Source organism: Alternaria hordeiaustralica (genome assembly GCF_023758085.1).
Source record: "Alternaria hordeiaustralica strain BMP 2776 chromosome Unknown scaffold_4, whole genome shotgun sequence".
NCBI lineage: Eukaryota > Fungi > Ascomycota > Dothideomycetes > Pleosporales > Pleosporaceae > Alternaria > Alternaria hordeiaustralica.
In genome coordinates, this window is record NW_026056776.1 from 1,172,794 (window position 1) to 1,189,449 (window position 16,656).

Sequence of the window (16,656 nt, forward strand, 5' to 3'; positions counted from 1 at the left end):
TTGTTGATTCTCTATGGTCATGCGGGCCGACATAGATCTACCGAATCTGGAAGATCTCACCGCTCACCGCCGAAACAGAACTAGTGGGAGTCTATGGATGTCAGACGGGGATACTAAGGGCATAGCTCTTACTTACCTCCATCAACCCTTGGCTTTGTTGCTATCCGATTACTATTACAAGTTCAACACCGAAGACCGAGACTGTCATCTCAACACTATACTTGGAGCGCCGAAAGGGCTCGGCAGAATGAGGCTTGCAAGCACGGGTGAGGGAACAGCAAGGGCAACCAATGTAGCATTCTTTTCTCATCATTGCGGTATGACAGATTTGTTGCGGAAAATATTGCTACGAACGAATGACTGATTACATATATCCAATTTAACTCTTGCAAACGAATGAAATGATGCTGACGTTGACTCGAGAAATCTTACCACAACTCTGACCGCCTCGTTCCAGGTCGACCCCAGATCGCGCCATGAATACACCCTAAGGAATGAAGACATCGAAGGCAGACACTGGCGCGCCGCTTTGACTTACACCGCCTCCAGGTATGTACACCTTCCCTTCCACGCCGACAGCATACGTGCCATGCCTAGGAAGCTTCATCTTTCCAGCCCTCGCCCATCGATCCCGCACGGTATCATAAACCTCGACCTGATCAAAGACTCCGGTCTCCGATAGCGTATTGCCCTCACCGCCGAAGACGTAGATGTCCTTCCCGATAACACCAGCCGCGACACCACCCCTAGCCGTAGGCATGCGCGCCGAGCTAGTCTTCCAACCAGCTTCCAGATCACAAAGATCGAGGATGAAGACCGTGTCGCGAACATTTTCCTGTCCGCTGTCCCGTCCACCGAGGACGTACATCTTTGAGCCCACAACTGCAGCTCCAGCGTGGTCTCTGGGTGCCGGTATATATTTGGCAGCTTCTGGAACGGCAAGCCATGTCCTGGTCTTTGTATCGAAGATGGAAACAACAGAGACACTGCGCTGGCGGCCATGTTCGACGAGCTCAAGCTCCGACATGCCGGCCGCGAGATAGATCTTGGACTGGTAAATGCCTACGGCCGCACTACCTCTTTCTTCGCCGGTGGGTAGGCCTGGAATCGATTCCCAGGCATCTGTGAGAGGGTCGTACATCCATGAGTCTGGTACTGCGCCCCATACCCTTGTTGTCTCGTTGTCCGTCTCTGCCAGGCCACCTAGAACGTATATCTTCCCGTCCACAACGGCTGCGTTGGCGTGGTTGAGACCTCGTGGCATGCTCGCTTTCGTGGTCCAGGTGTTGTTCGTGATTGAGTAGAATTGCATCAGAGGAGTAGTGTCTATGGGTGGGAAGGATGTATTGGATGGGATAATACCGCCAAGAATTGCGATGGTAGATGGTGGGAGAAATACTGTGGAGTGTTCCTGACGAGAGAAAAGAGGGATAGGGGCGAGTGATTCCCATACGGGCGAGAGACCCTTGGAAGGCATGGATGATGCAAAAGTAACAAGCCAGGCTATTGCTAATAACATAGGGCTGAAGATGGATAGATACATGGTCGTTGTGTAGGGTTTTGGATGGTTGTTGTGGTAAGTGGGTAATTCAGTATGTTGCAGCTAAGAGGTGAGATGCTTGAGTGTTTATATATTCTTGACATCGCTATAGTTGAGGGAAGACTTACATGGCTATGTTAACGGTGAAGGAGATGTTGAATGTTGTCCTGACAAAGCCGACTGGAAGCCCGCATCTCCGAGTGACGAAATCGGACATGGGCGAAATTTGAAGATGAGCCGGCTGCGCATTACGCCCAGCCGTACCAAGCCTTGGAGAAGAGCGATTGCAGCGGAACTTGCGAACACTCATTCATCCACCGATGTACTTACGCCTCAGCGCTTTGTCGGAATATCTCCTCCGAATGCTCCTTCCAGATCGTAAAATGTGTCTTGCCCTCGAGCGTCCGCAGTCTTCCGCCGCCCAATCTCTCATCGATCCACTGCGCAACCTTCAACGGCGCCTGCGCATCTTGATCGCCATGTACTAGCCAAACCCGTTCGCTGTCTACGTCCTTCAGATCAAAGCCCCATTCTCTCGTAAGCGCAGCACCATCCTGCATGCATCCGCCAGCGCCTTGCTTGAAAGCCTCAAGTAATGATGCGACAACGTCGTCAAGATCGGTCTCTCCGCTGTTGTCGCGAAATTGCTCTTTCTCTTCTGGAGTCTTGGCTTGGTCTTCGAGGACACGCTTGAGGCGGGAAGGGTCCCTAGTGAGGTAGGGACGAATGAGGATGTGAGGTAGGAAGACACGGAGGGCCCCTTGTCGTAGCAGCCATGGAGTTATACCCATGAGCCGCCATGATAGATAGGGTACAGTGTCTAGAAGTGCCTCGATGGGTCCAATACCGCACACTACAGTCGCCGCCCGAAGTCGTTTTTGGGGAATGAAGCGTGCGGAGGCCAACGCGTATGGTCCGCCTCCGCTAGCACCGAGCACGCTGAAGCGCTCAATGTCGAGATGGTCTGCGAGGCTCACAACATCTGCAGGCCAGTCAACGAGACTGCGGTCCGCGAGCGTCGAATCTCCACAGCCTGGACGATCCATGGCGATGAGACGCGCGCCGATGTCCCTGCAGAGCTTGTCCCAGCTTCTTCCGACCAAACGACAGCCTGGCAGGCCGTGAAAAAGGAAGATGACAGGGTGCGACGAGTTCGTAGATCCATAGGTTGCGAAGCCAAGAGAGCGCCCGTCAGAAAGGCTGTGCACTTGGCATTCGTTGGGTCGGAGCTGGAGTTTGGCCGGATCTGGGGGCGATGAAGGGGCGCGATCTCCGAACAGTGTAAACATCCTGCCAATGTAAGGTTTGTTGTTCTTGAGGTAACTTAGCGCGCAGTGATGAGATGATGAAAGCAGAAGGTGCGAAGCTCGTGGCCCATATAGCTTTCAACGACGCAAAATTCCCGGAACCTTGCTGACATGGCGATACGCAGACTTCATATTACACACGGTGAATGGAGCGCCGTTGTATGATACACCGATGAAGATGGCTGGCTGTCTCGCAGTCTCACATCGCGCGTGGTCTCCTGAGTAAGCATCCATGACTGCTGCCTACTGCACGTGAGACAAGAAAGCCGTCCGCGGCAGTTGCGCTAGCAGCCAAGCAGTCAATTGCTGCTCCCAGAGATATCTCCTTAACATTGCGAGCTTGATAGTGGTCCACGGGTGGTGGTAATGGGTTGACGATGACGACGCGCAGAGCCGCTAGCTCAGGGTCGGAGGATCGGCACTTCAGCCTATCTTTAGCATGTGCATCACCACGGGGCTCCTTCTTTCATCCCACCTGGTCGCATTCGCTGTGTCTATTGCATATCGCCTGTCTCTTTTGTTTCCTGTATTGTCGATACATTCTTGTTCCATTCAATTGCTCTTTTGCATCTTCGGATGCTGGCCCTGTGTTCCGTCGCGCAGCAGTCGCGTTTCTTCCATTTTAGTTTGAGATACCCTCAATAGACATTATGAGCCCCATTATCCGACGCATTGCTGTGCTGTTTGTATTCGCTACCTTTGTCATCCTTGCCTTTCGTCAACTCAGCGCCCGAAACGGACTCCCTCTGCCGACCTTCACCTCGTCGACCCGAATCGATCACGCCGTACAATGGAAGAGCATACCGGTGCGCAACCCGGTATCATCGCTAGCTCCTCTCCCCACTGGCGCCCCGGTCGCCATCCCGAGAATCCAACATGAATTTGGCATTGAGACGGAACACACCAAGGCGGAGAGACTGCATAGACAAGCTGCTGTAAAGAAGGCATTCTTACACAGTTGGGGAGGATATAAGACCCACGCGTGGCTGCAGGATGAAGTCACTCCGGTAACAGGAGGCTTCAAGAACGGCTTCGGACAGCGAGGAGCAACTCTAGTTGACACCCTGGATACCTTGATCATTCTAGGGTTAGAAGAGGAATTTGAGGAGGCCGTACATGCCATCAAGAAGATTGACTTCACCACTGCAGGTGTCGCGCGTCTGAACGTCTTCGAGACTACGATCCGCTACCTAGGGGGTCTTCTAAGCGCATACGATCTAAGCAAGGCGAAGCACCATGCACTACTACACAAGGCGACCGAGTTGGGGGATATGCTTTACGCCGCCTTTGACACGCCGAACAGGATGCCCATCACCCGATGGGACTGGGAAAAGTATGATTGCTCCATGCTACCGACCCACACAGACTAACAGAACTCAGTGCTGCTCTAAATGGCCACCAAGAGGCTGATACGCAAGCTCTTAGCGCCGAGATAGGATCGCTATCACTCGAATTCACCCGCCTGTCGCAGCTTACCGGCGATTCGAAGTACTACGACGCGATAGCGAGGATCACCGACGTGCTCGAAAAGCATCAGAACCGGACGAAGATACCTGGCCTATTCCCAATACTCGTCAGTCCAGGTCGGGAGGAATACAACGTCGATGGATCGTTCACAATGGGTGGAATGACTGATTCGCTGTACGAATACTTGCCGAAGCAGCACTTGCTTCTCGGGGGTCTGACAGACCAATACCGCAAGCTATACGAGCGTGCCATCGAGCCAGCGAAAGAGCATTTGTTCTTCCGGCCCAGGGTCCCCCAGGGTGACAACATCCTCGTCTCTGGCGATGCGCGAATCAGCACCTCAGGCACTGTCAAGCTCGAACCCAACGGCCAGCACCTCGCTTGCTTTACGGGTGGCATGGTAGCTTTGGGCGCCAAGATCTTCAATCGGACGGACGAGCTAGACGTCGCTCGCAAGCTAGTGGACGGGTGCACCTGGGCTTATGATACGATGCCTACTGGTATCATGCCGGAAACATTCCGGATGATGCCGTGCTTTGGAGAAGAAGACTGCGCGTGGGATGTGGAGAAATGGCATGCCTCTGTCAGGTACTCTTACTCCAACAACATCCACGCGGAGCATTATGACGTTCAAGACGTCATCAAGGAGGTAGGGTTGCAGCCGGGCTTCTCTAAGATTGGTGACCCGCGATTTCTGTTACGGTATGTATGCTACATCACGCCACTATGCATAGCTAACGATTGTCACAGCCCGGAAGCCATCGAGTCAGTTTTCGTTCTCTATCGTATCACCGGCGACACCACCCTCCAAGACACTGCCTGGCGCATGTTCGAGTCCATCAACAATGCCACCCATGCAGAATTCGCCCATTCTGCCATCGCCGACGTCACAATACCACAAGGGCAAGAGACACTCAAGTTGGATGAATGTGAAAGCTTTTGGATGGCGGAAACTCTAAAGTATTTCTATTTGATCTTCAGTGAGCCAAGCCTTGTCAGCTTGGACGAATATGTATTGTGAGTATGACCTTTGTGATATTGAAGATGACGCTAACGATTCTGCAGCAATACTGAAGCACATCCACTGCGCCGGCCGCACTAGAAAAATGGCATCACCCATCATGAGCGTATATATCAATTTACTAAGAATCTAAATTTACACCATTCGTGTACTACCATGATGGATTTCACGGAAGTATATTACCGAAAATGGAATGATAGGGGCGGGTCACGCCCTCGTTCCCATTAACCCGACATCTGCACATGGGACAGATCATGTTCGTCTCCAAGCTATCGATCAGACACTGTCTTCCAAAGACATGCCCACATGGAGTTCTAACAGGGTCGTTGTCCGGCCGGTTCTCGCAGAAGGGCAGATTATAGCTCGCATGCAAGCGTTCCGTGATTTCCCGCTCTTCATCGTCGAGGTAAGTAGCAATTGATGGACCCTCCTCGTCTGTGGTGCTGCCGAATGGAAGCCAGCACAGCGGACATTTCATATCCTCTGGTTCGATACTAGTAATATCGACTTCGTCCAGTGTCTCGACGAAAGCCGTGGCGACTTCCACGCGCGTTGTTCGAGTTTGATGGCGAATAGGTCCAAACATTGCTTCAGAGTTTGCCATTTCCCAGTGCAAAGCGTCTTGGATCTGTTCTTGTTCGTATTGCTCCTCGGTCTGTTGGTCGGCGAACAAGTCGGATAAGGCAAGTTGAACTGGTTGATGTAGATAGTGATGTAGATGTTGATGTTGATGGTGATGGTGATGGTGGTGATGATGGTGAACTTGCGCAAAAGAACTCGTTAATGTCGGTAAAGGGTGGGAAGACGTCGTCGCGGGGACAACGAGAGCTTGGTGCGTATTTAGATTACCTAGAGTCGGGAGATTTGCGCTGGTGGCGTTCGCGAAGCCGTAGACGAAGAATGGTGCATTTCCGAACAACGCTGCAAGGGGTTCGTTTATCACGCCGCCTAGGCCGGGTAAGACGTGCCCTTGTCCATCTGGATGAGCTCCGTTTGACGTGGACTCTGGTGAGCCGTATGGGACGAGTGTCATGCTCTGGTCAAGCTCGCTCTCTAGCGATTCTAGGGATGGCTCTTCTTCTTCGTTGGATGTCGTTGGCGCTGGGCTAGCATCTGTCGTAGTCGGAGGCATGTCTCCGGTGAGGTCGTCTGGTGTGCTGGAGACAACGGTACCAGACTCATCAGCGAAAGAAGAGAGCTGTGGCGGGGTTGATGACATTCTGATATATTGGTTGGGGGTGAGATGTGGTGAACCGTGTATCGAGGTGTTTCTGAAAGTATATATGGAGCCTGCAGAGGAAGGCAGAAGTGAAGAAGGTGATTTTGGAGCACTGTGTGGCTCAAGGGCGAAGCCCTTACGGTGATATTCACCGGTGAATGTGCTCTTGGCCTGCGGCCTACTTGACGTTGAATAGTGTCAAAGTAATTGCTTTCCTGAACGATTATCCCTACCACAACTGCGCGCGGCAATTAGTTCACAACCAAGTTAAACCGAACCATGGGAAACACATTCACTACGCAACAAGAGTCGGTAGTTCCTACTAGTACTTCCTCTAGCAAGCCTGACCCTCTCGCTGCTGTGGAAGCTCCCATCTTGTCTTTTACCGTTGACGACTTCGTATTCGCCTACCTCCAAGGCGTGCGTACCAAATGTATGTTCCACAATACCGGGCGTCCATTTTTAGAGGATGCTGTCTACCATCCACCCTGGGTTGGTACTACAGCCGAAGACATGTACGATGAGATGATCGGAGTCGGCATCAGTCCACTAGGATGGTGTCAAGCCAACCTTCCAGAATTGATGTTGAAAGACAGCTTCATCACCCGCGTCGCCCCCATCGAAGACGAAGAGCCCAATCTCAATTACAAAGGCATGAGTTTCTCGCATTGGTCATTCCTAGAGACGTTGAATGAAGCGGATATCGAGCTCCGTTCAGCTATCCCTAGCGCGCATCCTACCGTCGGCAGACCAATTCCTGATCGGTTCGCGCTGCCGCAAGCCTGGTGTGTAGGCATGTACAAACTAGCGGAAATGCTGGATGAGATGCACAATGCGGGTATAACACCCTATCAGTACGTAGCGGGCACACCCATGCTACTTGACTACTCCTCTACCTCTCCATTTATGGTTTGCATGGAGATGGATACTTCTCTTAGGCTACCCGAGTTACAAATCGCCTTTCGCAATCGCTGGATCGTTCAGTATATGATGGACTGCCTTGGTCTCATCTGGAATCATGTGGATGACCCGGCGAAGCACCCACTATGTCATGTCTTCATACGCATACCGGTATTATCCGAGCCGATATGGTTTGCGCACGTACGACCGATGCTTGCGCAGTCCAAACGCGACTTCGTTCTTTCGCTTCCGGTGATTGACGTCGATTCAATTGCAAAAGAGGATATGCGATGCCCTCACTGTTGGTGCAACTTTGATGAGGAGGATGAGGATGGGAAAAGAGACAGTCCAGTACACGCTCCATGTCCATTCGGCCACGTGTATGGTAAGTCTTGCTTACTGGAGCTCATGCTTCACATGGAACAGGAAATGCTGTGCCCGCTCTGTCGCAAGGAGTGGCGTATATGAGCTGTTCAGCTTGGGTGGCTGTAGGACATTATTCGAGTACAAGTTAGCAAGCGAAATGGTCTTTTCACTGCTATATCTTTCGATAGTGAGAAGACACCCTGCATTCGACTACATGCTTGAAGGATGCCGAGACTTTCCTAATAGGTCTTAGCGTGGGCCATGCACCTCCCGAGGTCCACGCCCTGGGGCCAGTGACTGACTTCCTATAGGAGTAATTATTTTGTCCGTCCCTCTCTTAACCTACCTCTGCAGATTTGTATTGATTGCTGATGGAGGCCTTGAAGGATTGCGGGGTTTCGTACGCCCGGCGGCAACATACAGCCCAGATGTACAATGACGTCGTAAGCCAGGACCAATGATCAATGCTTGTATTTAATGCTTGGAGACGCGATTGGCTTACTACTCTTGGTTCGCAGCGTGTGTAAGATTTTAGCAGAGCTGTTGTACCGATCTGATAGCCTGTTGTCTGTAATTCGAATGGACGCCTGGAACAGGAGCGACTCGTTCGTCATCTTCCGGTCAAGGACTGCGAATCTCACGCTTCATATGGCGGCCTGGGAGGCTATAAAGCTCTGGATCCATATATTTCCAATGGAAGTTACTTCTTCTTAGTATAGACCCAGAAACAGCTTCGTGGAGTCATGACTAAGTTAATTGCCGTTATTGGAGTTACCGGAAATCAGGTATGCGCCAATATATCGACAAACATTTCAGATGAACGTGCCACTAACTAAGCATAGGGTGGGTCAGTTGCTCGCACGTTCCTGAACGAGCCCGAGTGGAAAGTTCGCGGCATCACTCGCGACACTTCCAAAGCGTCCGCCACGGAGTTGTCGTCTCAAGGCGTTGAAGTCGTCACAGGCAACCTCGATGACCTAGAGTCGCTGAAGAATGGGTTCAAGGGTGCAAATGTCATCTTCGGCAACACTGACTTCTGGGGTCACCTGAATGATCCTGCGACACATAAGCTTGCAGCCGAACAGAAACGTACAGCAAACGAAGTGGCATATGACCGAGAAGTTGCTCAAGCCAAGGCTATCATCGATGCAGCAGCGGCTCATGCCGGCACTCTGGACCGTCTCGTGTTGTCCACGCTTTCTGAGGCTAGGAAATGGAGCAACGGTACCATCAAGTGGAACTTGCACTTCGATGCAAAGGCTGAAACCGAGAACTACCTGAAAGAGACATACCCGGAGCTTTCCGCCAAGACGAGCTTGCTGCACTTGGGCTCCTATGCAAGTAACTGGAGACCAGAGAAGCAGGAAGACGGCTCCTTTGTTCTTAGTCTACCCATGAGTGGAGACAGGAAGATCCCCATGGTCGATCCGGTTGCAGACACTGGTCAGTTTCATTGGTCTTCGACATAGCCACCTGCTGATAACCCCAGGGCGTTTCACGAAGGCACTCGTTGAGTTGCCACCAGGGACACTTCTGAGCGGCGCTGGATCGTTCATATCGCTTGGTGAATGGTGCGACATCTTCGGGAAGGTGAACAACGTGAAATGCGTCTTCAAGCAGATACCTCGAGAGGCCATTGAAGAAGCGATGGGACCCGTATACGGTCCCGAAATTGCCGACATGTACGAGTATTTCGACAAGTTTGGCTTCGAAGGGGGCATTCCTGATGTCGTGTTTCCGTGGGACCTGGGCATCGACGTGAAGTACACGTCCATGGAAGAATACTTGAAGGGCGAGAACTGCAGCATCGTTTTGTGAGTTCGCGCATCCACCAGCGATAATTATAGCACCTAACGGAGCGCTTGGTCGTGGAGGAACAATGGGCCTGTGTCGCAACGTGAGGCCGGGCGATAACGCTTGGGACTGTTATCTCGTGGGGCTCATGGCTCGTGCACCTAGCGCAGAATGCCAAGTTACCAGTCGTTACCTACAACCTTCCCACACCCATTGACACTTTCACCCACGCTAAGATCTAGCAGCCAGGGTATCTGGCTTTTACAGCGGCTGCTCATTCGTCCGGGATGTATGCCATCTTCGATCCTTCCACGTCATGTCTTCGATACCAACTCTTGATGTTTGCGTGGAGGCCTCAGAGCTCTACGAGTGCATAGCGGCGTAATACATCACGAACTCTAAGAATGGAGTTAGTCCTGCATTATCATGACAGTAGGGCCTTAGGCTTCGATCGCTCTTGTCAAAGCCAATCCAGGGGCTGAACAAAAGTCACGCGCATTGCATGACTACCCACCGAACTGATCCACATCAACCCCAAGATAGTCCATCGAATCGAATTGCATCCTGGCATCACGCCATCAAAGCACTAAGACAGCCGTACCCGGGAGAAAGACAAGCCATGGGACTTCTTCACCACAAGCGGTATCAGCGCGTCCGGGGTATCGATAGCGACCGCATTACCGACAGCGGGGAAATTCTAGAGCCGCCCCGAGATGCGCCGTACGCAACGCTTGAACTGGCAACAAGGCGGACGATAAACCACTGGACGAGAGCCATATCTACCCTTACGCCCTACGCCAAGATGCTTGGGGTTCCAATACCATACAAGGTTAGGGTCGTTGGGTTACACAGCGGGCGATCTACGGTGATAGGCCCCACCACAATCATAGTAGTGATATGCGTACAGCGATCCCAACCTGGGAGTTACAGTCCATACTTCTGATGAGAGACATCATCGTGCTGTTTGCTTGCGTCCAATCGTGGCGCGGTCATTACCTGTTTAGGGTAGTCTTACAGGTCGCTTCGCACATCTATGCAGCAGTCATCCCGCCCCGCATCGTAACGATAAGACAATCAGACCTCATTTCCGGTTATAGAATGTCTTGGGTGAAGCCTCGCTCTTGTCAACTATCACAATATTTCCGAAGCTAAGCTATCGCTGCCGTCGTTGACTTAGCGTTCATCGTCATCCATCTCCACCGACACTGCTTGCATTAAGAAGGAAGAGCGCCAGATCAATCGCTGGTCAAATTGTTTCTTCATCCTGGTAATTATCTCACGGTCATTGAATATGGCTACCAACCTTTCATTGCTGTTGGGAGCAGCTTTTCTGCTCAGTTCAGTATTCCTGCTGATCAAGCGGGGAAGGCGCAACATCGTCCTACAACGGCTTCGTAGCGGCGGACGAAGGGTATCAGGCGCAAAGACTCCTCCAAGGTCTTTCTCCCCAGAGAAGAAGGCAGTGTCCATTTCCCCGATTGATCACGCCAGCACTTTCCCACTCTCACGACGATGCGCCTTGGTTGGAGACGCGAAGACAGAAAAGGCTGAAGAACTGTCGCCAGACTGGCAGAAGTATGTCTTACCGATGGAAGCATCATATCTGGATGCCGATGACTCTACATACCTCCCATGTGGCTTTTCTGTAAAGGAGATCAGAGCCCTCGGTGATTTCCCAGATTACGCTACACTCAGCGGCGTACCTCTACCGAACCCGTACCCAGAATTCGATATCAGAAAGGCACTGCCCCGGCCTTATAGACCGTTTCGGTGGTCTTACCATCAAACGATGTGTGAGTAGTATTGATAGCTGTACCCCGTCCCATACCTACTGATCATCAATAGCAATTACCAAATTGCAACCTGACTGGTGGATCGAACTCGAGAACACATACGAAGAGCGAATCAAGCAACGGAAATCTCTATTCGCAAAGCACGGCGAAGCAGTCCTTCAGGCTCTACCAGGCTCGGAGCTTGCCTGCAAAGAACTCATGGAGATGGTACTGCAATTCGTGTGCGCCAGGTACCCACATTACTTCCACTTATCAGCAGACAACAAGACATTTCACAATGGCATACTAAAGAAAGACACCGATCTCACCACCACGCCACCCTTGCACGTTCTCCTGAACAACATCCCCGAAGACTTCGCCATCATGCTACGAAACGAGAAGACAGGACTATACGTGTTCCGCGCAGGCATCATATGCAGTGCGCTCGGTTGGAACGTAGGCTCGAAGATCAGTCTCGAACTCGCCGACATACACAAACCCATTCCAGACTACAAGGAGAAGATGCAGTTCTCCATGGACAGGTACGTTACCTCAACACTCTCCACTATCTCATGCTAACCCCAATACCACAGATACTTCGCCAAAAAGCCGACAGACAAACCCATTCAACGCGGCTCCTGGGGCCTAGAAATCGACACACCCCTCTACATGCCCCCCGGCGACCCCCACGAGGCCGTCCGCAAGCAACAACTTCCCGCCTCTGAACTCCCCGTATCGCGCATCCACCTCCGCGTAGACTGGCAGACGCTGCGCAGGCTCCCACTTTCAGGCGCCGTCGTGTTCAACTTCAAAGCGCTGTTTACCCCGATTGAGGAGTTTAGGGAGGAGAAATGTGTGCCGGGGTTGTTGCTCAAGGTGCTGAACGAGGGGAAGAAGGAGTTAATGGAGTATAAAGGGACGTGGCATGTTGAGCACGTTGTCAAGCCCAAGTTGGCGGAGTGGCATAGAGAACAGGTTGAGAAGGGGTTGGTGAGCGAGGACTGGGAACCCCAGACTCTAGATGAGAGTCCTTGGTTTGAAGGGTGGGAGGGGAAGTGGAGGAAGAGGCAGGGGTTTTGAGGTGATGACGAGTTAAGGTCGGATGAATAAGGCAATCGTATGTCGCGCATGTTACTCTAATATTATTTGTACATAGCAACTACGTCTCGGGTCGCGTTTTCAAGTTCGCAGCCCAAGTCTCTTAGGCAGCTTACCCCGATAGACCCACGCCGCACCCGCAGCGACTGCACTCAGCGTCCCAAGCACTAACGTCGTGTTACTCACCAGCGTCTCCTCGCGCACCCTACCAATCTTCGTCTCCTGCTTGCCCGTCCCGAAAACGACTTTACTCGCACTGACACCGCCAGTAGCAGTCGCACTCGTATCCTTCTCTTCCTCATCAGTAGTAGCCGTGGTTTCAAAATCCTCCCAATCGATCTTAGCAAGCTGCTCCTGGTACTCGACGACCGTCCCGGACCAGTTGTTGGTAATCCGCCCCTCCTTGTTCTTATACCACGACATGCAGTTCGGGTCGGCGAAACTGCTGTTTTTCAAGATCTGCTGGATTCCTTCGTTCCACTCATGCGTCCTGTCTTCTTTGGGCATGATGCCCATTCTCTGACCGCGGTTTCGCGCATCGAGGACGGCTGAAACGAGGGTGTTGAGGTAGCGAGACTGTGCTTCGATCATCAAGATGATGGAATTGTGGCCTAGGTTTGTGTTGGGGCCGTAGAAAAGACCGAAGTTGGGGAGATAGGGAATGGTAGTGCCGTAGAGGGCTGTAGCACCGGAAGACCAGATGTCTGCCAAGGGGCGCGAATTGGCTCCGGTGACTTTGATGGGGTGGAGGAATTCGACTGTGCGGAAGCCGGTTGCGAGGACGATGGTGTCGTGCTCGTGGAGGGTGCCGTCTTCGAGTTCGATGCCGGTTTCTGTGATGCGACGGATTTTGTTTGTTTCAAGCGTTGTCTTGGGATTGGCTACGGCGGGGTAGTAGTCGTCAGATATGATGACTCGTTTGCAGCCTGGGCTGTAGTTTGGAGTGAGTTTCTCCCACAGTGAAGGCTGGTCGGGGATTTGTGTCTTCATCATCTCCATGCAACTACTTCGAATCACTTCTGCAAACTCGCTCTTGCTATCCGTGACGGCGTCGTGGAAGGACTCCCTGAAATCCATCATGGAACTGCGTATGCGCCAGCGAACTGGGGGTAGATAGCGCAGTACGGCACGTTTGAGGGCGCTAACGGGGCCATCGAGACGCGGGATGACCCAGTTCGGGGATCGTTGGTAGATGGTCAGGGACGAGGTTTGCGGTAAGATTTCTGGAATGATCTGAGCAGCGGTAGCACCTGTGTCTTTGTCAGTGTTCGTTCCTCCAAACAAATGCTATTGCGCATACCGTTGCCAATAATGCCCACACTCCTGCCCTCAAGCCTGTGGCTCCAGTCCCATCGCGCTGAATGCATGATCTTGCCCTTGAAGTTCTCCAAACCCTCGATATCGGGGTATTGTGGCTGGTTGAGCTGACCGACAGCTGAGACCAGGAAGTCGCACTCAATGCTGTAAGCGGGGTTGAACTCTGCATCTTTGCCGCCAGTCACGTTCACGTCGACCTTCCAGCGGTTCTTCGAGTCGTCCCACGTTGCGGCTTCGACGGATGTGTTGAAACGAATGTATTTGTACAGGTTGTACTTGCGGGCTACGTTGCGGAGATAATCCTGCAGCAAACGTTAGTGTTGGTAATATGAGGTAGATATGAGAGAAAGACGTACAAGTATCTCCTCTTGTCCCGGATACTCTCTCGTCCAATCTGGATTTTGTTCGAAGGAATAACTGTATAGCATACTCCAGACATCGCAACAGCAGCCGGGGTACTTGTTGTCATGCCATGTGCCGCCGACACTAGAGCTCTTCTCTACGATGATGAAGTTGTGACATTGGTTTCGCTTGATGAGGTCAATCGCCATACACATTCCTCAGTGATGTTAGTATGATGGAAATTAGATGGTCATTGAAGTGCTTACCAGAGATACCCGCTCCGATAATAACAACTGCAGCATCAGTGTGGTCCTTGTTTCCGACCGGAACCTGTGGCCATGGCTGCGATCCTCCCATCTTGCTGGAGGTGATTTCTTTCAAGGGTCTGTGCTAGAAGGGAACGTTTAATGGCAGAAACGGATTGGATGTAGAAACATTTGAGAAGGGCGAACGGACGAGTGGAGCCACGAGATAAAGCCTACCCCAAGAACCCGCCGCAGGGGCTTCTTGCCGACGATCATATGGCATGGTGTAGTACCATCATTGCCATCCAGCGAATGATCGCGTCGATAGCTACCGGGTCCGAAGTAGTTCGCGTCCCCTCCCCCTCAGTGACTACATACCCGAGCGTCCTGTCCCGAGGTAGTACAACATCGGCCTGATCCATGCGTGCAGTCGTCACACTGCCCGGGGTGAGTGTGAATTCATGAGACCATTACGGCCGTATAACTTGATGCTTCTGTAAGCCTCGCTCAGCCCATGAGGGAGCATTACGGGCGTAACGCAGGGCGGGGATGAGTGGCGGTTGACAAGGATGGTACAACTGAGTGTGGGGAAAGTGCTAGCCGGCAGCTCTAACGCTTTTGGGACAGCAGCCACGCCACTGTCGAGTCGACCAGATCGACTCATTTGCTTTAACGTTCAAAGCTAAGTAATGGGGGTACAAGCCTGGCGAGTCGCGCTGGCTATTACTTTTGGATTGTTTGCTATGACTAATTTACCACATTGCTGTCACCCAGACTGCCACCTTGTCTGAAAGATGTAGTGTGGTGTGGACAAAAAAATTAACTTAGATTTGGTATAAGAACTAGTTGGTATGTGAATCGCTCAATCTATCCGTTTCTTCCCTCCGTCGGTTCCTGCGACCGCGATCTCCTTCTGCCGCGCCAGACGCTCGATGATCGCGTCTGGCCTGCATTTCTCTCTCTGACGCCCCTTCTAGAAGACTTTCTCGTGGAGAAAGCTCTCTGCCGTGTGCTTCATCATCCGACTCGAATTGGTGGGTCTGTACCATGCCCCATCGTACGTTCTTTTCTCGCTGCTTCCCTTTGTTCCCTCTTGAGTGCGGGCCAACAGAGCTTTCTGGTGACCTAGAAACTGCGCGCATTCGAGCCCATGCCTCGCTCATTTCTGTCTTGGAGACATGTAGTCTTGGGTCTCTGGGCTTAGTTTCGATTAGGCAAGCCTGATCGGCTTGGGGAATGCGTCGTCTCTGTTTGTGTGGTCGGCAGGAGGGCTTGTCGAGCGCCGTCGCTTGCCTACCTTTCGAAAGGTCATATCCTGCGCCAGGAGTGTCTTCGCTTTTGGTACCGTTCTGAGGTTGTGCTTCCCGCTCCTGTCTTGATTTGGCGGAAGGTGTTTGACTGCGTTCGGTGCTTGCAGCCAAGTATCGATTTTGCTTGACTTTCTCGCTGTATTGAAGATGCCGCGGATCGTCGTGTAGAATATGCTTGAGTGCAAGGTACAGGAGGACAGAGTACTGAACGACGGTGGCTCCCGTACTTGTTGGGTTTCTTGGAGTTTTCGAGTTTGATGCTCCCGATGTCTGCAAATTAGAGCTCTTCATTTCCGATGGCGTGTAAAGCCCATGGACATCGATTCATCAGTGCGATGCATTATTGATTCATTGCAGTCGTGTGAGTATGCGCTGTTGACGCCATAGCTTTTTGGTGACTCTGACTTCGTCAGTTGACGTGGAAGCTATAACCATCGCCAAAAGCCAACAGTCCAAGCTCGAAAGCTTGCTACAGTGAGATCACTGTTAAGATGAGTGTTACAAGTTGAGGCGTTACCGGGACCTCCGTGAACCTTTTACAAGATTCCAAGGTTGTAATGTGTGCGATTGATGTCAACGGGAGGGGCCGCTCACTAAGGCATAGGGGCTGCGCGAGATGAATTTGGTCAGCGACTACGTATGCCGGTCAATTATGCTCTGGAGGCGTGGCAGTGCCGGACTTCCAAAGTTTCGCGGCGGCTCTTTGTTTCGAACAATCTCGATCGCTTGGATACCAGCAAGGCAAGCATGAATTCAGCAGTAATAACTTTCAACATCACTGGGATCGCCGCGCAATTTCGTCGGATCGAAAGTTTTACGCCACGACTCTGAAGCGATGTTGATGCGAAGCGTGATTGTGTGCGTGATGAAAAGCGTGCAGCAGTAGTCGCATGCTTAGACGTCTCGCACCAGGCATCAAATGAGCCTTGCTGAAGAAATTCGTGTCTGCGCAGTGCTT

The 16,656-nt window shown here is 52.0% G+C and overlaps 7 protein-coding genes across 7 annotated transcripts; 3 read left to right on the plus strand and 4 right to left on the minus strand.

The window, feature by feature from the left end:
* Positions 1 to 487: 487 nt before the first annotated feature.
* Positions 488 to 1,312, minus strand: J4E84_003165 (uncharacterized protein; the record flags this gene model as incomplete). Its single annotated transcript, XM_049385783.1, has 1 exon — positions 488 to 1,312. The coding sequence occupies one exon, from the start codon at positions 1,310 to 1,312 to the stop codon at positions 488 to 490; it is 825 nt and encodes a 274-aa protein (XP_049246660.1).
* Positions 1,313 to 1,866: 554 nt separating this feature from the next.
* J4E84_003166 (uncharacterized protein) lies at positions 1,867 to 2,829 on the minus strand (the record flags this gene model as incomplete). Its single annotated transcript, XM_049385784.1, has 1 exon — positions 1,867 to 2,829. The coding sequence occupies one exon, from the start codon at positions 2,827 to 2,829 to the stop codon at positions 1,867 to 1,869; it is 963 nt and encodes a 320-aa protein (XP_049246661.1).
* Positions 2,830 to 3,497: 668 nt separating this feature from the next.
* On the plus strand, positions 3,498 to 5,416 carry J4E84_003167 (uncharacterized protein; the record flags this gene model as incomplete). The annotated part of the gene is made up of 4 exons (XM_049385785.1): positions 3,498 to 4,180; positions 4,228 to 5,016; positions 5,065 to 5,331; positions 5,380 to 5,416. 4 exons carry the CDS (start codon positions 3,498 to 3,500, stop codon positions 5,414 to 5,416), a joined length of 1,776 nt encoding a protein of 591 aa, XP_049246662.1.
* Positions 5,417 to 5,559: 143 nt separating this feature from the next.
* J4E84_003168 (uncharacterized protein) lies at positions 5,560 to 6,554 on the minus strand (the record flags this gene model as incomplete). The annotated part of the gene is made up of 3 exons (XM_049385786.1): positions 5,560 to 5,604; positions 5,655 to 6,028; positions 6,185 to 6,554. 3 exons carry the CDS (start codon positions 6,552 to 6,554, stop codon positions 5,560 to 5,562), a joined length of 789 nt encoding a protein of 262 aa, XP_049246663.1.
* A 279-nt stretch (positions 6,555 to 6,833) lies between these two features.
* Positions 6,834 to 9,638, plus strand: J4E84_003169 (uncharacterized protein; the record flags this gene model as incomplete). The annotated part of the gene is made up of 3 exons (XM_049385787.1): positions 6,834 to 7,805; positions 8,663 to 9,263; positions 9,310 to 9,638. 3 exons carry the CDS (start codon positions 6,834 to 6,836, stop codon positions 9,636 to 9,638), a joined length of 1,902 nt encoding a protein of 633 aa, XP_049246664.1.
* A 1,765-nt stretch (positions 9,639 to 11,403) lies between these two features.
* J4E84_003170 (uncharacterized protein) lies at positions 11,404 to 12,466 on the plus strand (the record flags this gene model as incomplete). The annotated part of the gene is made up of 3 exons (XM_049385788.1): positions 11,404 to 11,407; positions 11,460 to 11,928; positions 11,980 to 12,466. 3 exons carry the CDS (start codon positions 11,404 to 11,406, stop codon positions 12,464 to 12,466), a joined length of 960 nt encoding a protein of 319 aa, XP_049246665.1.
* Positions 12,467 to 12,565: 99 nt separating this feature from the next.
* On the minus strand, positions 12,566 to 14,500 carry J4E84_003171 (uncharacterized protein; the record flags this gene model as incomplete). Its single annotated transcript, XM_049385789.1, has 4 exons — positions 12,566 to 13,734; positions 13,785 to 14,103; positions 14,158 to 14,360; positions 14,410 to 14,500. 4 exons carry the CDS (start codon positions 14,498 to 14,500, stop codon positions 12,566 to 12,568), a joined length of 1,782 nt encoding a protein of 593 aa, XP_049246666.1.
* Between the last annotated feature and the right edge of the window lie 2,156 nt (positions 14,501 to 16,656).